The sequence below is a fragment of the Guillardia theta genome, assembly GCF_000315625.1.
Source record: "Guillardia theta CCMP2712 unplaced genomic scaffold GUITHscaffold_26, whole genome shotgun sequence".
In the NCBI taxonomy this organism is placed as follows: Eukaryota; class Cryptophyceae; order Pyrenomonadales; family Geminigeraceae; genus Guillardia; species Guillardia theta.
In genome coordinates this window covers 351,869-374,857 of record NW_005434648.1, presented here as the reverse complement: position 1 = coordinate 374,857, position 22,989 = coordinate 351,869, and the positions used below count along the sequence as shown (strand labels likewise).

The 22,989-nt window shown below is 50.7% G+C and overlaps 7 protein-coding genes across 7 annotated transcripts in view; 6 read left to right on the top strand and 1 right to left on the bottom strand.

The window, feature by feature from the left end:
* Positions 1-260: 260 nt before the first annotated feature.
* On the top strand, positions 261-1,090 carry GUITHDRAFT_69647 (hypothetical protein; the record flags this gene model as incomplete). The annotated part of the gene is made up of 2 exons (XM_005834297.1): positions 261-792; positions 855-1,090. 2 exons carry the CDS (start codon positions 261-263, stop codon positions 1,088-1,090), a joined length of 768 nt encoding a protein of 255 aa, XP_005834354.1.
* A 1,926-nt stretch (positions 1,091-3,016) lies between these two features.
* Positions 3,017-4,174, top strand: GUITHDRAFT_69639 (hypothetical protein; the record flags this gene model as incomplete). The annotated part of the gene is made up of 1 exon (XM_005834296.1): positions 3,017-4,174. One exon carries the CDS (start codon positions 3,017-3,019, stop codon positions 4,172-4,174), a length of 1,158 nt encoding a protein of 385 aa, XP_005834353.1.
* Positions 4,175-8,124: 3,950 nt separating this feature from the next.
* Positions 8,125-12,480, top strand: GUITHDRAFT_42381 (hypothetical protein; the record flags this gene model as incomplete). The annotated part of the gene is made up of 2 exons (XM_005834295.1): positions 8,125-8,282; positions 11,928-12,480. Coding segments are annotated over 2 exons (711 nt in total), but the record flags the coding sequence as incomplete, so codon positions are not given.
* A 1,281-nt stretch (positions 12,481-13,761) lies between these two features.
* GUITHDRAFT_106817 (hypothetical protein) lies at positions 13,762-16,143 on the top strand (the record flags this gene model as incomplete). Its single annotated transcript, XM_005834294.1, has 3 exons — positions 13,762-15,867; positions 15,914-16,003; positions 16,057-16,143. 3 exons carry the CDS (start codon positions 13,762-13,764, stop codon positions 16,141-16,143), a joined length of 2,283 nt encoding a protein of 760 aa, XP_005834351.1.
* Positions 16,144-17,482: 1,339 nt separating this feature from the next.
* GUITHDRAFT_152095 (hypothetical protein) lies at positions 17,483-18,271 on the top strand. Its single transcript, XM_005834293.1, has 5 exons — positions 17,483-17,620; positions 17,669-17,845; positions 17,895-17,915; positions 18,022-18,072; positions 18,123-18,271. Exons 1-5 carry the CDS (start codon positions 17,504-17,506, stop codon positions 18,174-18,176), a joined length of 420 nt encoding a protein of 139 aa, XP_005834350.1. The 5' UTR covers positions 17,483-17,503; the 3' UTR covers positions 18,177-18,271.
* A 2,868-nt stretch (positions 18,272-21,139) lies between these two features.
* Positions 21,140-21,961, top strand: GUITHDRAFT_106815 (hypothetical protein; the record flags this gene model as incomplete). The annotated part of the gene is made up of 1 exon (XM_005834292.1): positions 21,140-21,961. One exon carries the CDS (start codon positions 21,140-21,142, stop codon positions 21,959-21,961), a length of 822 nt encoding a protein of 273 aa, XP_005834349.1.
* A 251-nt stretch (positions 21,962-22,212) lies between these two features.
* Positions 22,213-22,989, bottom strand: part of GUITHDRAFT_137545 (hypothetical protein) — a gene marked incomplete at both ends in the record, with an annotated part of 3,558 nt that continues 2,781 nt past the window's right edge. The window contains 4 exons of the mRNA XM_005834291.1: positions 22,213-22,329; positions 22,374-22,439; positions 22,643-22,771; positions 22,816-22,845. Coding sequence (XP_005834348.1) covers positions 22,213-22,329; positions 22,374-22,439; positions 22,643-22,771; positions 22,816-22,845 — 342 coding nt within the window. The remainder of the gene's footprint in view (positions 22,330-22,373; positions 22,440-22,642; positions 22,772-22,815; positions 22,846-22,989) is intronic.

Sequence of the window (22,989 nt, the reverse complement as noted above, 5' to 3'; positions counted from 1 at the left end):
GACTCACTCACCCCACCCCTCACATCAGGTGAGAGTTGCTGTCTACCCTACAGCTACACAACTACCACCCCCTTATCATCATCTTTCTACCCCTACAAAGAGGGGAAATTTCATACCACCTACCCCTTATGAAACCACCCCACCTTTGAATACCAAGGCATAAGACAACCCAAGCTCTCCGCTTGACAATGGCGACGCGAGTACTCTGTGCCATGGCAGCTTCGCTTGCTGTAGCCGAAGCCTTCGCACCCATGCCGAGCATGAGGACAGTACAAGGTCTAAAGCTCGTGTCTCCTCCCTCCGCTCTCGCCTCTGCTGTCCCGAGCAAGCCGAGACTGCAGAGGCAAGGCGCTTCGAGGAATCTTTTGTCTGACCTCCGCGCGACCCTGAGTGAAGGCGGAAACGTGGAGAAGAGAGTGGACTATGCCAAGGTGGGAACATGGTTTGGTGCTACTGTTGTAGAAGTTGCCCTGTTGTCAGCTGCTATGTTTGCTGTGCAGACTATCGGAGGGTACTTGCCACCAATTGGTTACAAATGCCTTGCGATCCTCTTCTTCGCTTCCATGGCATTGAAGTCGCGCATCTTCTCCATCCTTGATGCATCCAGACCGACGATGGGAGAAGTGCAGGAGACGAAGAGACCATCCTGGACACCTCCACCGATCGTGTTCCCTATTGTATGGAGCACCATCGGAATTTTGAGGACAGTTTCATCAGTCGTAGTGTGGGAGGCAGTAGGCAGACAGATGCTCGTCCTTCCTCTCATCGCGATGATGACTCATCTCAGTATCGGTAATGCCTCGTGTCTTATCAATGAAGTAGGCTGCGAAAGTCGTTGACGCGAGTGCTCGCAGGTGATACGTGGAACAACATCAACAACGTGGAGCGAAGGAAAGGCTCAGCAGTTGCTGGCGTTGCGTTCGTGTGGACTTCTGTTGTGACCTGCACCTACTTGTACTGGCAGACCATCCCCCTTGCAGGCATGATCCTCGCGCCTTCCGTCCTCTGGCTCAGCATCGCGTCTGTATTGATCTTCAACATCTGGAAGCTAAATGGGTACGAACCTATCCTCCCCTACAAATCAGACTAGTCCATCATCTTGTAGTAGAGGATTATCAGGCTCCTTATATCATGATCGAAACATTCGAGCACTTTCTCTTGCTGCCCCACATCGCTCTCAGTGTTTACGAGCCTCCGTGACATCAGTGTGCATACACTGCAACCTTTGCTTTATTACATGAACCCGATCATGGTCTCTCGTTAACCTGGAAAACGCAAATGTCGTGCATTCCATCTACCTGAGCACATCCAACCCTCGTAAGATCATCCTGCACAAACAGTCAGCGTGTTGCCCTGATAGCTCAGTGGTTGAAGCATCGAAATAGTATCACGACTTCACAAGTCGCCCTTGAATGTGAGTCAAACCACATACAATGTGCTAGAATTATGATTCTGAACACGGATAATGTGCTTGAATGGGTCGTCCATTACATCTACTTCACGACCACAACAGAATGAACAATATCGAATTTCTACCACGACAGCAGAAACTTTCACATTAAACCCATCAGAACACCCATGACCGACATACCACATATCGCTTTCAGATACCAAATTACTGTTTGGCAGAATATGGACATCAACACAAACCAGTCATCTTTCCATGAAACTTTCCATGAAATTCAAAGTCTGATGTGAGAAAATAGAGGAGGGTAATCAGGCAACCGGAACCGTGTGAGCAAGGTGGTAAAGCAGTCACCGACCACAAACATCTATTCTAGAACTTGTCTTGCTTTGATAAAATCTCTGATCAGATGCAGCTTAAGCACAACTGTAGGAAGACAGCAACCAAAAGGTAGGGAACTATGAGGGCAAAAGCGGTTGCCAACAGAACAGCACTTAGAACAGGAAATATAAGCAAGACAGAAAGCATTCAATGACGAATGTTGTATTTCACCTTAATCTCAGGCCATAGAGGGTCCTTTGCAGGGTCATAGAGCATTGGCATCGTCGCCATGACCCGCGGCATTGCTAACATGTGGTAGAGCATCGTGAAGGGCCGTCTTGATCTCCCCAACCCTCCACCCCCAGTTATGCTGTTCCAATGGGGGGTACTTGAGAGCTGAGATGAAGGGGTAAAGAAAGGGGTTGTAAGGAGGGGTAATCAAAATCGATTTCGTCTGAGGTGGGCTTGGAATTCTCGTACTGATTTCTCTGAGGTGGGCTTGGAAATTAACATGGCAGTGAAGCGATAGGAAGAGCAGGGTGAAGGAGGTAGGGGAGAGGAGAAACGATGATACGTCTAGAATATGCCACACAAGGTCGAGAATATGCCCATGAAAACCAGAAGTGGAGTGCTTCGGAACGAGGACCTTGTTGCAGTGAAGAAATTTCTTTGTAGCCTCAATGAAAGAGATTCAAATTTCTTTGTAGCCTCAATGAAAGAGATTCTTCCGCGGTCAGATGTTCGCAACTTCTGAGTGATGTCTTGACAGAGTTTTCAAATGCCTTCCGCCCAAGAAATACGAACTCGACTTGAGAGCTATTCTCGAGCAAAGGTATCTTCGTTTCTGGAAGGAGCCATCGAAGAGCTCCTGGTTAAACAACCGATCGACCCCATAGAATTCCTTGTGCGTTACTTGATTCAGAACCGTCAAGATCTTCGTGACCTGGTTGCCAACGAAACGTTGAAGGTACATGAGTAGTGTGAATCAAGGGTCAACTGAAGCTGTCAACATCAGGTTGCGCAAGAAAGTGGTATCGATGCAATGCCACCCGAGGATCATCCGCTGATAAGAAAGATTGATGAGCTGAAGCAAACTTTGAAGGAAGAGAACAGAATCCGTCGCAAAGAAGCAAGGATTGCAGCAAACAGTATACAGGAACTGAAAGAAAGGGTCCATGAGCTTGTAATGTACCTTACCTGTACGGGGAAGGTAGTTCTGATATTGAGTCGATGCAGGAAGATAGGATACGGTCCATGGGCTTCAGGATTGATACAGACTTAGATGATGAGATGCAGGAATTCTTCACATGGGAGGAAAACGTTGCGGCACATTCCCCGTATGACCGAAAAAACACACCCAACTTCAAGTTTCGGCAATACAACGAGTTGCCTCCAATGACCACAAGACATCTGTCGATTCTCCGCTCACTTCTCAAACCGCAGACGTTTATGGAGTACAAGGACGAGAGGACTTCATTTAATTTCACGTTCTCGAACTACATACAACCTGCTGTGACATGTCCTCCCTTGAGGATCGGGGTGGCGAATGGGGACAAAGAGTGCTACCTGCTCTTCCACAAGATCTCAGTGGATATGATCAAGACCGTCCATGGTCTTGACCCGCATGTTCATAGGTTTCACAGCCAGCTGTCGCCTGACTCGATCGCAGTCCCCGCAAACTTCTCTCAGGTTGCGCAGGTGGTGAAATCAACTCACTTCCGGGCTTGCAGGAACTTGTCGGAGTTCCCTTTCATGGCTGGAGTCAGCAGGGAAGAGCGTGCTTCGATCGAACAGCTGCTGAGGAATGCTTTGCTAGAGTGTGTACAGGACGGGGTATACGAGAAGATCTCCTCAATGGACCCAATCGACGAGGAAATCCTTCTTACAGATGACCTGCTACTTCAAGAGCCAGCGAAAAACTCGCTACTCCAAGTCTCCGGTGCGGCAAGAGATTGGCCCGAGAATCGAGGGATTCTGCGCAACACTGACAACAGCATTGTTTGCTGGTTGAATGGTGAAGACCATCTGAAGCTGAATGTCTTGGAAAAACATCACGATGTCCCCTCGACATTTCGCAGGTTTTGCGAGCTTCACACAGCAGTGAAGCACAAGGTAGAAGCGTCTGGAAAGCACTTTGCTACAGATGAGCTTTTCGGTTACTTGTCAACTTGTCCCTCCAATGCGGGGCTGGGATTTACATGCCAAGTTGTTTTGGAGCTGGAAACAGGGAGGAGGCAGTCGGACAGCCTGCCACAATGTGTGACATCGTTGAATCTGATTTTGAGACGGGAAAGGAGGGCGACAGAGACAAGCGAACTCGAGCGGTGGGTCCTAGAGCACAAGAGAGCTTATGGAGTTTCCGAGAATGAGGCTGTGCAGAACATCATCGAGGCGATCTACGAGATCGTACAGACTGTTGCGAACCTAGAAGAGTTGCCGAGCCGTTAAAAACTGAACCACACCGATGGAGAGTTTTCTTGTTGTCCAAATGTCACATGTAAAAGATTAATAATCCTCTGGTCACTGAGTCACGCGGCCGGGCGGGTCACCACCCGCCCAGTAGACCCCCCCAGGCCCGGACCACCGTGACGCCGTCGGACGCCGGGTACTTTTAGCGCCCGGTGCCGGGCGGCCGCATCCGACTCGGACACCCGGCCCGGCCACCCTGAGAGTAAAAAGAAAAAGACAGTCCGCCTCACCAGTGGATTATATCAAACAAGAAAGACAGCATCGGCTGTTCTCTTCTCCCCTTCCCTTCACGATCTTCTGACCCCGCAACTGCTCCCAGCTCACAGTACTGTGCTGCTGCCTACAAACCTTGTCCTAGCTCCCTTCGAAGCTACAAAGTTGGTACGAGCTGCGCCAGCACGTGCCGTACAACATGTCATCTTATGCTGCTAGCGGTGGGGGAAAGACTCCCAACATAGACGACAGAGCGGACAGAGTATGGGAACCTGTTCTGCATGTTCTGCTCCAGTATGAAAACATCGATCTGCTTGTTGAGCTTCACGACCACGAGACGTCGATGAAAGGGAGAACAGAGTGAGCGACAGCAGTCAGACCTACTTGGACTTATTTCTCCTGACGATTCTCACAGGTCTGAATCAGCGGAGGCGAATCAGGTGCTGCAGGATAGGTCCTGCAAGTTCGAAGAGAGTGTTTCTGATCGCCTTGAGCATGCCAAGTCGAGCGCTTTCTTTCAAGGCGCGGGGGGGCAGGGATTGAGCATCCGCAATGTGCTACAGCTTCGAACATGTTGCAAAGACCTGAAGGAGATCATAGACCAGCATATGCCTGTCGTCATTCGTTTCTTCATCTCGATGATGCAGAATGCTTCTCTTGCGTACAATGCTTCAATCCTCAACAGATTCTCAAAGAAACAGACGAGAGATGACTTGAGAAAACTTTACAAGAAGATCCTGGAGGTATCATGGAGGAGGCAGCTTGCAAGGTTGATGATCACCTTTCATGATGACAACTATTATCTTGCCCAGATGCAACATCCTGAAGGAGCGCAAAGATTTTTTCTCATTATCGCGCACCCGATCTACCATGCATTAAAGAAACTTTTCAAGCGAAACGATCTCAACATGCTTGAGCGCGGGATTATGCTATTGCTGCATGTTAGTCAAAAAGCGTTGGAGGAGAACGAAGCAACTCAACTGTTGGCAAGGCAACTTCCAGAAACAACAGCACGGCGGCTAAGAGCTTTGGCTTTCAAAGCTTGCAGACTCGTGAGACCAGATGTCCTCAAACTTTTAGATAGACTTGGCTGTCTAGATCCTTCCTGGGTCGATGACAATGGAGACAACCTTGTAATGATAGTATGCCGATGTTGCATGGCTGGGCAAATGACGCACAGAAGTCCATTTGACCACAGATTTTTGCATGGCTACAAGGGAGGAACCAAGCCTGAGCTAGATCTCTCGATTTCGTCTCTTACTCGTGCTCTCACAAGCAAGGCAAAGGATACATATTTGCAATCGTCCGTCATCTTGGAAACAATCAGTTTTCTTGTCGACCAGGTGGATTTACAACACAAGAACCTTGCGATGGAGACTGTCTTTCACTTGGCTGCTATGATGCTTCCTGAAAGGTTTGGGTCTGCAGTGATCAGAATCTTGTTCTGCGGCAATGTCACAACTTCGACTCTCAACGATACTTCAAACTACAGGATCCACTCTCCAGAACTTCGCGAGCACAACGGCAAAGTGAGACCCGTCAGCGCTCTTTTGTTGGCCTTGATCTACAACCGACAAGTCTCTCACTCACTTATAAGCAGAGGCGCAGAGCTCAGTCGAGATGAAAACCTGCTGCTGCTGAGAATCGCCAGCCTCCCTTGCCTGTGGAGGTATGGAATCGTTGACTTGGCCCTGTTGAGTCCGAACATTCACCATGTCTTGAATGACGGTATTGGCTCGAGCGGGTTTCCGCTCTTACATCGCATCGCAAGGAAAGGCTCTTTCAAACTGTATTCCCAAGTCTGCGAGCGCGGTGCAGACGTTCTTTCGCTGAGCAGACAGAAATGCTCGGTGATGCATCAAATCATGTTGACGAGGAAATGGAGTACATCGAGCGAAATGATCTTCGCGTCCTGTTTACAGCAGTTCGAGTTGCATGGGGACGTGTCAAGCTTTCTGAATCTTGCGACGGAGAGACACGGTTTCACTGCTCTGCATTTGGCGTGCTTCAAGGGCCACACGCAAGCCATCAACCTGCTCCTTGAGCACAAAGCAAACCCAAACATTCAATCTGGCTACGGATGCATACCATTGCACTTGGCGTTGCGACATGTCCCTGGACATGTTGATCTAGGGTGGTTGAGCAAGTTGATGCTCCAACATTATTCTATGGGTCCTGAAGAGGCCATGCGGTACACAGTAATTCATGAAGCAATTGAAACCGAAGACTTTCCACAAGAAGTGTTCAGAACTTTGGTCTTGAGCTTCAAGAACCAAGTCAACATATGCAGAAAGATGGATGGGTTTACTGCCCTGCATCTCGCTGCTAATTTGAGAAATTTTGCCGCCGTTGACACATTGCTAAGTGCGTCAGGAGACATAACGATCAAAGCTGATCGAGACTTCACTGTCTTCGATGCTTTATGCCAAGGATGGAAGCAATTTCAACCAAATTCTGCATTGATGGCGGAGATCCAGGCAGAAACGATGGTTCGACGAGGTGAACACGACATTTTGTCTTTTCTTGCAAACATTTCAACTCCAGAAATAGAGGAGCACGACTATGCTGCTTGCAAGATACTAGAAGCCCTGCTGAGGTCAGACGCAAGCTTTGAGTCTGTGGGAGCGAATCCTGTCAAGACTTTGCAAACTGCTCTTGATTATGCAGCTCTGCCTGTTGTCAAGCTGATTTTGCAAAGGGAGTCAACAAGAGAACTAATGGGTGACGATGCAGCTTTGATGTTTCAGACGCTGCTGTGTACTCGAGAGAGAGACTCCTTCGATAGGCTGAGATGTATCGCCTGTCTTGTGAAAGCATGCACAAGTGCTAACTTTGCTTCTCTCCCTGAATGGTTGGACAACATCATGGTGCCGCTTTCAGACATCTCAGACAAGAGTTTGATTCCCATGTTCACCATGGCTACACTCCTCGCTGGTGGCGCAGACCCTCTCAGCGTGCAGGGACAAGCAAGACGACATCTCTGTAACTTTCTCATTGATTGCATTCGATCACATGATGGTGATGTCAATGGTTTGAACCCCGCACTGCTGGACTGCACCATCCATCTTGTCTGTCATTTTTCTCGAGCATGCGACCTCTCGTTTCTGCTGCAACGGGGCGTCAAGGTCTCCTCACATGTGAGCGATGGTGAGTCGGCGGTGATGACAGCAGTAAGAGGAGAAGGAGACTCGGCTGAGGTTCTGAGACTGCTGCTTGAAAGTCTCGAGCCGAGCGAACGCAAAGAGCTGATGGATCGACCCTCCAAGAAGACAGGCTTGACCCCCTTGCTCTCAGCCTGCCAGTCAAACTCACAAGCGAGATTGAAGACGCTGCTCTCCTTCAACGCTGATCCATTCCTTCTTTGCAACGGAGAGACAGCCCTGCATCTGCTTCTCAAGAACGAGCATGACTCGAGCTTGTGCGAAAGCCTCGAGTTCCTCTTAAACTCATTCGCCTCATCGCCCCAGCATATCAACCTGCAGGATCCGAAGGAGGGTCTGTCCGCGCTACATGTTGCGTGTCAGAGTCATACTTTCAAGGAAGTTGCGTCGTTGTTGAAACTTAACGCAGATGTCAGTGCGAGAACCAGGGAGGGTAAGACTGTTTTTCACATCTGCTGTGATAAGCCCTGTGATCGGGATCATCGTCAAGAGCAAAAGAGCAAAATATTGCACAAAATATGCAAAAGTTTCACATATGCATTCAATGTCGAATTGATCAACGCAAAGGCACACGACGACATCACAGTACTGCATGAAGCAGTCCGCAACAATCACGTGGACTGCGTCAAACTTCTCCTTGAACATGGTGCAGACATGTTTGCGACGACAACTGGCGGCAAGAATATCTTTCATCTGATGGCTGAAAACTCAGCGTTTGCTCCTGACGAATCGAATCCCATGTGGAAAGCTTTCGAGCCCAAGGACGACCGTTGGAAGCGCCTGTGCAGCAGCTTGACTCTTGATCAGGGCATGACGCCCCTGCACGTTGCGTGTCAGTTGAGCAGACAAGAAGACGCGATGAGGTTGCTGACCATGTCAGACCCGCTCGCTAGGACGAGCAGTGGAGATACCCTTTTGCATCTTGCGATCCATGGCAGGAGCGTCAGCCTCCTCCAAAGACTGCTAGACAAACTGGGCCCTCAAGTCCTCTCGATGATGCTACATCAAACATCTTTGACCAAGGAGGCTCCCTTCAGCCTGGCATGTTCAACAAGATTTGACGAGGCGTTCGGCCTGCTGCTACAGGCGGGAGCAAATCCCTTCTGCTCGGATTCCAATGGCAGACCGTCGATCGTTGAAATCCTAGAGAATCTGTCGGAATTTTCTCCTCCCAGGGTTTTGGAACTTTGCAGAAGACTTGGCTCAGCGTCTTACTGCAATGAGACCAAACAGAGAGCATTGAGGTCGACCGAAGACAATGGTTCACATCACCTGTCACAGAGCTCGCAGGAACAACTGCTAGACATCCTGGTATCACGTACGTTCTGCACGTCAGAGGACCCAACGGAAGAGGGCGAGGTCAAGCTCGTGTACGAGGAGAATTACGGAGACTCTGATCTGATTTTGACGCTGACCAAGAGAGCAGGTCAGCGAACCTTCTTCGGAGATTACAATCTCGGCTGTACCATCCACGGGACCTTCCAAGTCTTGTCACCACGGATGCTGCGACTGGTCGGGAGGTTTCACAATGTTGTGGACGGAGACATCAGTATGACAATCACTTTCACCGAGAAAGGTTTCACCGAGCTGAGTAAAGGGAGCTGGACGTACGGACGGAGGACTCACGCCTGGACTTGGTATCCTCGAGCCAACGAGGGGAACATCAATTTCTCCTCCCCTCTGCGACTGGTCGACCTGTCGAGGTTTTGCTCGGTTCTACTGAACAATGGTATCGAAGCGGATATGCTGTACAGTGCCATGGTGTCGAAATTCGTTGTGAGTGTCAAAGATGAAAATCTCAGCGAAGATGACTTCTCGTCCTTGCATGAAATCTTCGAATCCTCCAAATTCATCTCTTGTTTCCCCGACTGCAGGCCGGGCTCCAGCCGTCCAATCCTGCAGGAAGCGCTGGAGGAGGTGGATCAATCGGAGGACTTGGCTTGCTTGCTGCTGCTTGACTTGTCCATCCGCGCTGCTTCATCTAGGGGATTCGACACGAAGACGTTCGAGTTTGACCTCCAGGTCATGGCGCGGGTGTTGAACAAGGTGGTACGTCACTCCTTGCTCTTCCACACAGCTGCGGTCCTTTTAGACTTCCTTGAAACCTCTCAGCCATTGCAAGATGAAGCAGTTCGGACAAGTTTGCTCGAGGCAGAGCAAAACCTCCGTCAGAACTTGTGCGGTGGCGAACCAGCACGTCGAGAGAAAGCTCTCCGACAGGAATTGCTTGTCCTCGAGAGGATCTTGAACCTGACGGACAGAGAGCACGACCGGAGAAGCTCGTCAATCAAGGAGTGGAATTGGAGCTCCTTCCATTCCTTTTGCCAGCGAGCTAGACTGCCGTTTCACAACCTTCTCCTTGCCTTGCGAGACGAAGAATGCGAAACTCTGTCTCAATTCTTGAGGGTAGACACCAGGAGAAGAACCAATGACATGTTTGCAGCATTGTTTTCGTCGTCTTGTCAAAAACTTTGTCCTCTGGAGGTTGCAATCCGAGCAAAGAATTGGGTGCAAACAAGACAGATGCTAGACTTCATGTTGACTCCCACAAGAGACAGACAAGCACATTTCGACGCTTTGATGCATCAGATGCTTCAGGAGGTACATGGTCATCTGTCTATCAACTTGCTACCAGTGGAGCAACTCTCCTCGATCAAGGAGAAATGGGTATACACAGCGAGACAGAGCCGATGCCTCTCCCGCAAGATATCTCATTGCATCCAGACACGAGATTTGCCCAAGTTGTTGCTTTGCCTGCATATTGCTTCGATGGCTTCGTCAGCCTCCATGGTACATGAGCCTCCGCAGCACTGCAGGATGTTCATTCAAAGACACAACACGCTGTTACATCTGCTCGACGGTGTGTCATATCAACCAGGTGGGAAGAAGGAGGATGAAGGTGAAGATAAAAGTCGAGATGAAGAAGAAGAAAGCGGGAATGGCACCGCCATGGTTGTTGATGACAATGATCAGGAACAAGAGGGTGTACAAGAGCAAGAGCAGTCAAGTGATGAGAAAGACAAGGAGAACACTGTGCTTGAAGATCTTAACTCCTGCTGTGAGATCATGCTACGTCTAGGAGCTCGTGACTTTGTGTCTGAGACCGGAAGGACAGCTCTGTCAGTTGCAATCGAGATGGGTTGGAGGAGACTGGTCAAGGCCCTGTCAAGTTCTCACCGATGCTATGAGCATCTCAGCAAGGTTGTGACGAGGTCGGGCAAAAGCTTGTTGATGCTCGCATTCGAGAGTTTTCAGAGAGATGGAAGGATCGATGAACAGACTATCATCACTCTTGTCCAGCATGGCTTCCAGGATGTTCCTGACAGTTTCGGAAGAACTGTGTTACTCCTCTGCCTGCAATCTCTTGACCATGTCGATCCTCTTTCCCAGCGAGCGGATCTCCTCAAGATTCTCCTGCAGTCCCTTCCAACTTCACATCTCCGTCTCATGTCTCGCCGATTTTCTCTCAGTGTCTGCCGACGAGTCACGAGGAGGTGGGTAAGGCAATACTCTCCCAAAGCTCTGCACCTCCTCTTTGCCATGTACAAGCTAACAGACGCTGATCGAGTCCCATGGAGGTTGATCTTCGACCTGCTGAGCGAGGTTGGAGTCAAAGATGACTCCGGGAGCAGCGGCGAGGAGAACCAGTTGCTGAGAACGGCCATCATGGAGCGCAGGTGGTGGTTCGCAAGGCAGCTGGTAGACAGCCGGGTGAGCCCAGTCAAAACTCTCGAAACCTCCAGCCGCAGCCTCCTGGAGTTGGTGTATGCTTGCAGGAACACAACAGAGCAGTGCTACCAGCTCTTTGACTGCCTCCTGCAGCGAGGGCTCGACGACAGAGCGACGCCTGATGGCCGCTCGCTGCTGAAGAGAGCGATTCAAGATAGCAGCTGGAAGGTTGTTCATATGATGTTGGAGAGCAAGTGCTGCTCGTCAACTGTCTGTACCATCAAACTCGACCCGCAGCGAACAAACAGTCTCCCAGCAACCGTGTTGACGCCTTTGGATTTGGCGTACATGGCTAAGAAAAACACGCAAGATTTCACACCTTTTGCTTCCCACCAGCACCTGCTCGAAGCCATTCTCGACCAGGGAGGAGACGGGCACTTGATCCTTCTTCAGGTCATCGCTGACGGAGATTTGCCTGTGTTGCGAATGTTATCATCAAGATGCATACCTCATTCGCTCATGTGGTTTTCATTTCAACATCAATTCACCACGCTCTTGGCAAACAACTCACCGACCAGCCTCATCCTCCCCTGTTTCAACGCTTGTTGCCACAACAAGGAGTGGTTGGCCACTAAGAACACGTTTGGTGAAACGTTCTTGATGATTGCAGTGAAGCAAGGTCGACCGAGGCTGCTTGCTGCAATGACGGCAGTTCCCGATGCTGCTGCTACTGTCAACGAGCAAGACATGGATGGATGGACGGCCTTGTTTCACGCAGCTGCTACTCCACTGAAGGAGGAGACTCGCGGTAGGATCTTGACGCTCCTCCATGAAGCCGGAGCGGACTGGTCCCATCGGTCTCTGAGCGGTCAGACGGTGCTGCATGTTGCTGCAGCTCACGGGAGAGAGCGAGTGGTGGAGGAGTACCTGCTGAGAAGACGCGTCAACGCCCTGCTGGACTGCGACGAGGATGATTCCCTTGCTCTTGACGCTTGCGATCAGTCCGGCAGCACAGCTCTGATGCTCGCGTGTCAAATTCCTCCTGTGCCGTTGAGAGTCATCCAAGTCATGGTGGCGAACAAGGCCGATGTCAATGCTGGTAACCATGTCGGACAGACTCCTCTGCTGATGGCCAGCAGGGCTGGAAAGGAAGACGTCCTCTTGCTGCTGCATACAGCAGGCGCTCAGGTCAACAGCCTGTGCGACTGGGGCTCATCGGCTCTATGGTGGAGTCGCCAGCGGGAGCATACAGCCATGACCCGGCTTCCGCTGGAGCATGGAGCCATAGCGAGCGAGGGAGAGGACTTGACCGCAAGCAAACGCAAGAGAGAAGAGAACGAGGAGGTCGCTCCTGCTCAGAAATGTCCCAAAACGCAAGAGATCGCATGTCAGCAAGGTCAGGACGAGAAGTGCGAGGAGGTTGAACCATCCTCCTTGAAGCGGAAGCAAGATGGTCTTGGCCCCGTAGACGATGAAGACGCTGTGGAGTCCAAGAGAATTCGTGTCAGTCAGCCTGGCACTAGCGATATTGATCCTGGTCTCTTGTTCTCCGATGCTGAAGGCTGCTCTGATGACAACGAGGAGTACTCGGTCGAGCATCGTCATGAGGATGACGACGAGGTGTCTCGGTACGTCTCTGACAACGGCGGAGGAAGAGCTGCTGCTGCTGCTGCTGCGGTGGTGGCGGCGGCGGCAGCTGTAGGCGAGGACGTCGGAGTGGATGATAACGATGATGATGACAAGGACGACAAAGCGGAAGAGCAGGGACATGTGAGGCTGGGGATCCGCCGGAGGCGGCCATCACAGGAAGAAGAGGAAGCCTCTTCCGAGGAAGCGGAAGATGAGGATGAGGACGGCGAGGAATTGGGGGACGAGGAGGAGGAGGAAGATGAGGATGAGGACGGCGAGGAATTGGGGGACGAGGAGGAGGAGGAAGATGAGGATGAGGACGGCGAGGAATTGGGGGACGAGGAGGCGGAGGAAGATGAGGATGAGGACGGCGAGGAATTGGGGGACGAGGAGGCGGAGGAAGATGAGGATGAGGACGGCGAGGAATTGGGGGACGAGGAGGCGGAGGAAGATGAGGATGAGGACGGCGAGGAATTGGAGGACGAGGAGGAGGAGGAGGACGGCGGCGACGGCGGCGACGACGATGACGACCAGGAGGAGGACGTTGAAGATTCTTGAGATTATTGATCACTCGTCCAAATCACATCATCATCATCAGTGAGCAGGCCGGGCGCCCTTGTCTGACAAACTGGCCGCCGGGGGGTTGCGATTGTCCTCGTACTGATTTTTAACTTAACTTTGAGTAAAGGACCGTGTTCTCGCACTGATTTTTAACTGTTGCAGACCTCTTCCCCGCCCTGACCCACTCTAATGGATGGAATGATTGAGTAAAACATTTCTGGGACTATTTCCGGCGGCATGGTGGCGCAGAATGATGCGATGGCTGTCACCTGGCGCCGGACTTGCGATGGAGGAGGGGAAAGAGGCGCCAGAACATGGCGAATTAGGGGAGCCATGCTCGCTGCTGCTGCCCTTGCATGCCTCTGCGTCTTTATCCCCAACCAAAAGGCAGCGCAGAGTGAAGCATTGCAAAGCTTGTGGGGGGGCAGGGGAGCGACGCGGGAGAAGAGGCCCGATCACTATCCGGGGATCTCATACTTTGCGAAGCAGAGAGAAGAAGATTGGCATGCAAGACATACAGTTCACCAGACAAACTCAGAGACTGTAAGGGGACCGAACAACCAGAAGTTAACTGGAAACCAAGCGAGGATCGCTAAGAAATTCCAAGCGCTGCGTGGAGGAGGTGCTGACTACAGCACCTTTAAGGACCGATATTATGCAGAAAACCGCCGAGAAGGTCGATTAGCTAATGCTCCAGTAGCCCAGTTGAGAGAAAGTCCAAGGCCGGTATATCCATCACGTGGTTTGCCGCAAGGAAACCCATTCGAGAACCTTCGTAGAGTCCCAATGCCAGCAAATCAGCAGGCAAGACAAGGATACGTGCACATGATGCCCGAGCATACTTTTGGTGGTTATGGAATGACTTCAAGGTGGCAAGGCGATCACTCTCAGGGTCGTTTTCGTGAACCCCGGACAATGTTCCGTTCCAGAAGAGCCGATGGGGGCTTCTTTCGTCAGTCATTGAATGAAGAGCCAGCTCAAGATGCTGCCAAAGAGGATGAAGCAAACCCAGAAGTAGCGAGAGCTTCTGGAGATGAAACTGAGGATCAGGGAGAGGAAGGGCAAGGGAATGAAGCCAAGGGAGAGGGAGAAATTTCTGCTGACACTCCTGAAATATCGCAAGAAGGGAATGGTGAGCTTGGAGAAGAAGGGGCAAATGATGATGGTGGACACGATGACAATCAGGTCAAGGATGAATGGGGAGTACCATTAGATGGGAATGGTGATCCTTCACCATTGCACTATCAATGGGATATTCCAAGCGATCATCCACTCGTGACGGAGAAGGATAGGATGGATGCCATACGGAAGGCAGAGGAGAAGATTGAAGAGGGGCAGAAAGAGCTACGCGATGAATGGAAGGAACTCATGAAGCATCCCCCGGATGTGTCGGAGTCCACACGGCCTGACATTATGGACCCTGACGACTTTCCAACGGCAACAGAAGTTTTTCACAAGAAGCACCGTGAAATGGAAGAATTCCGAGATGCTCTTGATGCATTTGTCCATGATCCTCAATTCAATCCATTCATTGTGATGAAAGCTCACCAGATTGCCAAGTACGGAATTCCAGCGCCTGAAACTGACAACATCTTCGTCTGGCGGAAGTGGTATCGGGAAGTTCTTGACAAGTATCAGATCTTGAAGCACGAAGTTGAGAAAATCGCGTCTGGAAATTGGTACTCGGAAGAATCAGACTACAGGAGGCATGAACTGCACCGACCAGGAGCATACAAACATGTATGGAGGAATCGAGATGCCTGGAGCCCCAGGGAGGGCCCCCCGTCTGAACACTCTGCTGTGGTCGAGACCGGCATGACCAACTTTACAGAGATTTCTGGGGAGGTCGGTTACAACGTCTCCAATGCAACAAGGGAGGAGGAAAATGGACCTGCTGAGGTTCATGCGTCGCCTGTGGTTTCAGATTTAGAGGGCAGGGTTGACAAGATGGAGAAGGAGCTCAAAGAGTTAGTCCGGCTGGTGAAGGATTCGAAGGAGCCACCTACAAGCGAGGATCAGACAGCCAGGCAGAATGCTTCGGAGGCTGCAACGGATGCGACCAATTCGAGTAAGGCTGAGGAGCGCGAAGAGACTTCATCGCGTCTCAAGATTGGGGAAAAAGGGAAGTCACTGTTGTATCATGGTAGATCCAGTTCAAGTGCTCCTCGTCACAAGGATCAAGCAGTGTCTACCTCGGAAGATAAACTTTTCCTCCATCCTCCCAAAGAAGTTGAACGATGGCTTGCCAAGGCGTTCGAGAGTGCTGCCCAAGAAGACAAGGGGGAGAAGTCAACCAAGTCGAAGCTTTCCTCATTATCCAGGAGTGTGCAGCATGGAGGCGATTCCACATCAAAGAAATCAAAGAAAGACGGCAGTTTCATGCGGACAGGCCCTAGCTCGACAGCCCATGACGGGGACCCACTTGCTCATGTCACGAAGGTGGAGCTTCGCTGTGCGAGCGATTTGTATGACGTTGTAATCGCAGGCGTTGCTGAAGGCGAACAGCAAGAAGGAGCGGGCAGCAGAGAGGCTGGAGAGTAAGAGAAAGAAGATCAACTCTCCCTCGTTGGACAAGGTACGCTGTTTGTTTTAACCACAGGAATCCCTCGTTGATGTTTTACTTTGCAGAAGTTTGTGGGCGGGAAGACGATGTACATACCAAGATACGATCACAAGAAGACCTCGGGGGATGGGTGGGGTTGGCTCTGGGGCTGATGCGCGACTGTAATTTTATTTTTTTCGTTCCTTCCTCTCTCTTTGTAAAGAAGTACAAGAATCCTCGTTTGACTCGCAAAGTCCAGGGGGTCCGCAGGGGCTCGTTTCAAGCTGTGCTGCTACGAACAGCAGACGCACCAACGTGCCAGCTCAAACATTGCACTTGGCAATGAGAATATAAGTTACCCTCCATCTCTGCAAACCTGCACAATTGTCAGGCTTTCATGACAGGGCGAACAGCCAATGGGATGAAGTAAAAACAAAATGTGCTCAGGGAATACAAACTGATGAGATTAAAAAAATTTGATTAATCATGAATTTTCATTTGACCGTCGTGAAAGTTGTATCTTCATCGCACATGTTTGCAACAGACATGCTCAATGCCGCCTCGCATTCTCACCTGGACGTTCACGGCGCAACGGGGGAGATCCTGGGTACTTGTCTCATGCCACAAGCATTTCCTGGAAAAGAAAGAAACATCAATGAATGCCATCAAAACATTGTTGTGAAAGAAACAAAAGGCTGCGTGTCAACGATGATTGGTGATGAATGTTGGTTTCACAGCCTCGGCTCAAGTGAACTATGCTTTTGAGAATGATCATCCACGCATTACGTCAACATGATAAGCAGCAGGGGGCTCAACTTCAAGCACAAGAAGCGCTTCAAATCTCGCTCCTTAAGTCTCCACCATCACTTGTTTCCTTCACCCCCCACCCCCTGCTCTTCCTCTGCCTCTTCCTCCTCCTCTCCAAGCTCACCATTCCTCGTGCGTTCTGTCCCGGGCACGTGCACGAAGACTCTTATCATCAACTCCCCCCACCCTCCTCAACCTCCACCCCTACCCTCAATTATACGAACCCCTTACTACAGAGTACCCCCTCATCATTCCAACGTCGGTGTCACCCCACCCCACCAGGTACCCTGAATAGTTGATGGTGGCGGGGGTTGCTCAGTGCCAGACTCTCGGACGGCTCAGCCCGGCGGGGCCCGGACCGAGTCCGGGCCCCGAGTCCGGGCCCCGAGCTCGGGCCTCCGATCCGACTGCCTTGTCTGCTGGTTCTAGAATACCACGAAAGTTTAGTTATCTCCAGCGTGAACTGTAAACTGAAACTCTGCTGTCCTGCTGTAAATCACCCCTACTCCTTTCAACCCACCTCCTCCACTTCCATCACCCTCCCAATTAAGGTAAATTATAGGGGTACTTGTAGGTACTTGAGTTGAGTGAGGGGTGGGTGCACTTTTTAGTTTTGTTGAACCAAAACCTGGTGATATAAAGCTCGACCATCCCTTGCAACCTCCGAGCGGCGCAGGACTTCGAGCAGCTACAAAGAAACACACGGTCACAGACAACTGTTCAGTGATGAAGACTTCGTTCCATACCGCCTTGTTGTTCGTTCTTGCCTTGGCTGCTGTCCTGCCATCTGTCTACTCCTTCGGGTTTTCTCCTTTGGCATCTGGTGTTGTACAGGGCAGGAAGGTAGATTTCCCCACTATTCCAGGGTGCCAATACTGAAGTGAAGGACAGGCATCTCACTGCAGTGTGCGCATGAGCACTGAGACCGAGGCTCCTCCCAAACCTGAAAAGAAAGCAGCCAAACCAGCGAAGATGGGCAAGCAGTCCGCGTTCGGTCCTTTCACCCCTCTTGTGGTTGCAACCCGTGCAGTTGTCGGGGAGAAGCAATTCAATCAAATCCGTGGCAAGGTAACTCATTGTTGATATATAACTGCAGACTCAATGACAACATTTTCAGGCGATCACCCTTCACTCACAGGTACAAACACCTTTCCTGTTGAAATATTCATCTCTTGCCTTAATCTGAGATTACACATTGTCTTTGTTATCGCTGCCGTGCGGCGGATCTTATGGGTGCTCATCAGGTCATCACTGAGTTCTGTTCTTACACTGGAACCACCAGAGAGATCAGACAGGTGATTGAAAGAGACGTGCTTGATGAGATTTCTGATGTATGTTGGCACAGGGATTGATCAAGTTGGCCAAGAACAACGGAAATACCCTTGGATTTCTCTCGTAATCATCCCATAACATCTGCTTGTTCATACCTTGTACGGGGATCTGCATCTTCCCTCGTATCCTCAGTGGGAATGCACTCCTTTGATGTAAATTTATCTCCTTCCTAAAGCAAGTAAAATCCGAAATTTCTGTGTTGACAGGGTCAAGCAATCGAATGGCCTAACTTCATCGAATGTTGATCAACATTCGAAACATTCGATGAAGTTAGGCCATTTGATTGGATAGCGTGATACGGTACTTCGTTGTAAGAGCTGTATTGCAAATAGGCCCGGTTCAGCATTGCTTTTCTATCTCTTCCACTTCAGTCGAAGCAGTGTCTGGACGTTACTGTCAGTCGGACCCCGGCGGCACTGCTGTACGGCAGCCTCACGGCCAGACCTTGTTTATCCGCCCGGCGTTCCGACCCAGCCTGGCACTCAGGCTGGCAGTCACTGTCTGGCACGGCCCGGGGCCCGTCACATTGGCTTCACAGTAGTGACAGACGGTGCCAGTACGGTGCGGTAGATTTCAAGTGCTGATGAGGCGGGCCCAGGTGTCAAACTTGAACGGTGACCTGCATTCGATCATGGCAGAGGGCATACGAACGATCCGGTGGAGGAAGGGAGGGAGGGAGCTCAAGGTGATACCGCTGGATCGTCCGCTGCCAGGTGCCTCATCCAGCAGACGAGGAGGAGACCGAGTGGGAGGGAGAGCAGACGTGAGGAAGACAAGTAGGCTAGAGCAGCACCTTGGGCTACTGGCCTCTGAAAGCGTTCAGCGATGGTTATTGCAGGAAGATGCTGAGCAAGACGAGTTTTTGCAGCTAATCATACGCTTGATGACTCATTAGGACGGGATATTCCTAGCGGTGATGAGAATGAAGAAGATGTTCAGATCAGAGACGAAGGTTTGCTCTCAGGCACAGAAGATGTTGAAAGCATACTTGGTCGACTTGATTGGCTCCGCAGTAGAGAACAGCGACTTGCTGAATTTGCTGTAGGATACGAATGGAGCATAGGGAAAATTGAAAGCATGCTGGAGGGATTTGAGAAATTTCTATCGAGGGCTAATTCATTTGCTCTCATCAAACTTGTTTTCACGATCTGGCGAACACAAGTTCGCTTGGATGTCAAATTATTCAGTACGCTACGAATTAGACTCAATCAACACAATCGTAAAGTTTGCAAAGACATTATCAAGGCATGGTGCATGATCAACTATGCTCGTGGTCAATATCAAACCTTCGTCTGTATGCAATCAATCAACATGTGGTTTCGATTGACTCAAATCCGTGCGTTAAGACAGAAGAAAAGTCTGGGACTCTACAATCGGGTCCACCGCAAGATGAAGCAAAAGACCTTCCGCTTCCTTCTTGTCTCCGTTGAAAGAGCAAAGGATATCCGATCGGTTCATGAACATATGTTCGTTAAGAACTGTTTCTGGCGATGGCTGTCTTTGTCGATGCGATCTTTCACCTTCACTTGCATCACCAACAAGCTCAAATCGGAAAGGAGACGCAGGTTCATGCAATCTTCTATTCAAAGTTGGGCCAATCATCGAGCTCTCGCAACCTGGAAGAGAAGGAGAGCAAGAAACTTAGTGGAGAGAGTCAGGCAGTGGAAGGCTTCACGGACATACGAATCAGTTCTCCTGGCGTGGCAAATGAAATGCTTCAAAACTATTCAATCCAAGGAGCTGGCTGCGAGTATCAAGAAATCAGATATTCGACGTCTTCTGTACGGATGGAACGTCATATCGCTTGAAGTCAATCGTTTGAAAGGACAAGTTTTTGAAGCTTGGAATCAGCATCAGATGCAACGAAACGACGTTGTGCGTTTGTTGCATCTCAAGGAGTCAAATCGGATGCTGAAGCGACTAATCCTGAGGTCAGTCACCTTATCTTCACCTTTCCTCTTCATTTCAATTTCTGATGGGCCTACTCATCTCTTCTCCTTGTGCCTGCCTGCCTGCCTGCCTGCCTGCGGCAGTGCCTGTCCAACCGGGTGACCATTGACGCTGACTCGACTTTTCTGCCAGAGAATGGTCCCAACGAACAATAAGCTGCTGACTCGCCGATACTACTGTACTATGATATACAGCCTTGCTGAAAGTGAAAGTAACATCTCTAAATAATAACATATGTAATAAAAATCAGTACGAGATCAGTTGACCATGCTGAGAGAGCCTCGGAGACCCCGGCGACCCACTGATGATCCGGCCCGCCGGTCACCGGCGGCGCCACTGGCACTGATTGCGGCGCGGCGGCCCGGCCGGGCGTGAAATGCTTGCAATGCGGATACACGAGACTGAGGAGACATCACGAAACAGCCATGTGCCAGGAACAAACTGAATGTAAAACAGATTCGTACTTGCCTCAGAGGATCTTCATAGCTCGAGAGCGGGGGCAGCACGAGAGGCAGCGACAACAATTAGAGCGTCGCTGCTTCCCCTGTATATCTGTAAAAAAAAATTGCGTGACCGCATCTGCCTCACCCAGGGTTATTGCCGTGTACCCCACCATCAGAGCTTCGCAGGGGTGACATACTAGGGTGGGTTCTTTCTGAAACGTTCTGTGTTTGCCTGGCCAGAGGGGCCGGGGAGTACGGCCGAGGAGCTGGAGGTTGAGGGGATGTTGAAGGACTTTGGGGTATTTACTTAGTATCTCACTATATATAATTGCAAGGTTGAGGGTAGGGCCGCAGCCAGAAATAAGACACGGTTTGCAAGAAAAACTGGGGAATGTGAATTGGGGATATTGAGGAGAGGAGGGAAGAAACGAGGGAAGGAGGAACAAGGGGAACAAGCGAGAGAGGAAGGGGAAAGAGGGGAGGGAGGGATGTGGAGTGGAATGCTGGGGAAAGAGAGAGAAACTAAATCATTTACAATCTTGCCATTATCATTTTCAATCTTGCTAATTCCTATTCTCTTGCTTTTGGCGAACTTAAACAGTTTCTGACCTTGTTTGTAGTTAGGTTATTACGCACAATGTCAGTCCCATGGAACCAAACGCCTTTGCTTCGGTCAAACTTCAAAGTCGAGGAGCAGAGGCCTGCTCTTGCACATTCTCTTCCTGCTAACCTGCTAGTGTCGTTGAGCCCTATGGCACCAACGGTGCAGGTTGATCCTGCACACATCAACCTTGCGCAGTACCTCAGCTCTCTGCCTGCTCAGACCAACAGCAACCTCTTGCTCTTGAATGCTGCCACTGGAAACGCCAGCGCCTTGAACCTCCAAAAAATGAACGCAACTTCACCAATGAGTGCTGCGCAGCAGCTATACAATGCCGAGAATGCTTCCTTGATAGCGGCGAGCATGGCTGGGTTGCAGGGGGTGAACTTGAAGGAGGTCTTGATGATGCGGCAAGCTCTTGCTGAGAATATCAAGATGCAGCCTCAAGTTGTTCTTCAGCAGAATCCCGTACTCAACGAGCAGATCTTGTTTCAACAAGCCCTAGCGGAGCAGCGAAGTTTGCTCCAGCAGCTTCTAGTGCAGCAGCAGGCATCCTCTGTCCTGGCCGCCGCAAAGAGCACGAGTGCCAACAAGGCGATGGCAAGACCCCCATCCTCCATGCAGCCTCACATCGCTCTTGCATACAAGCAGCAGGTCGCCAGAAAAGTCAACATGGCAAAGACATCTCCCCCGTCCTCAATGAATTCGTCTTCCTCTACGTCTCCTGCTGCTGCCGCTGCTGCTGCCGCTGCTGCTGCCGCTGCTGCTGCGGCACGCTCCTTCAGATTAGGAAGAGGCCCGCGTCTGATGCCGCTCCTGCTAGTGTTCATCAGCATGCCAACGGAGAGAAGAGGCTGAAGCTGTCGGGCCCGGGGAGGGAACACTCGCACCAGAAACACAAGTGAAGGACCGGGACAGCTGACCGCCTCATTGTAATTTATTGCAGCATACCTTGTTTAGATTCCTTCCATCGCGAATTTACATTCGACCTTAGTCCTTTTGTTTGCTTACGATTTGCCTTGCATTGCAATATAACACTCTGAACTGCCCACAAGCTCAAGGAATTTCATTTCATTCTGCCTCGGAAGTTCTAGTTCACCTTTCAAGCACTACAGGGCGACATCTCCATCTTCCTCTGCCCCCTTGTCTTCAACGATCTTCGGCACCCCATCCTCCTCGTGCTCTTCCTCCTCCTGGTTCTCCTCCCCCTGCTCCTCCTTCTCCTCCTGCCATGTACCTCAGATCGGCTTGCTACCGGACACCATCTCACCTGCTGATAAGGAGCAAGGATGACGTCTTGATGTGTCGGTGAGAGAATCTCATGCTCTACGAGCGTCTGCACAAGGTTGTGAGATGGAAACAAGAGGGCTGATGCTGCCGATATGAATGATGATGATGATGATGATGATGACGAAGAAGAACAAGAAGGGGGAGAAAGAAGAAGGAGAAGGAAGAACAAAGATGATGATGATGAGGAGGAGGAGTAGACGAAGAATGGGAGCAGGAGGCAGAGAGGGAAGATGAAGATAGGAGCAGCACGAGAAGGGGGGTGAGGAAGGTTTTGACGATGCCGATGCCTCTTCTTGCCTGCAGGAACGACTTGACGAGGTGCTGCTCGGAGCTTGAGTTGTAATGTCGATCAACCCAAAGGGAGATGGAGAGGAGGAGCTGAGGAGAAGGTCAGGAAAGGAAGAGGACGGAGCGATTATGACCATGCGCTTCTTGTCGTAGGTGATCTGAATCTGAAGGTGCGGCAAAAGGTGGAGGGAGGGAGGGAAGAGTGCGGGTATGATTAGGGAGAGGATAGAAAGGTGAAGAGGGGGAAGGGCGAGGGATGGAGAGAGGGAATTACACGGAAAGATTCTACCCCTTCCTTGGTCGTGCAC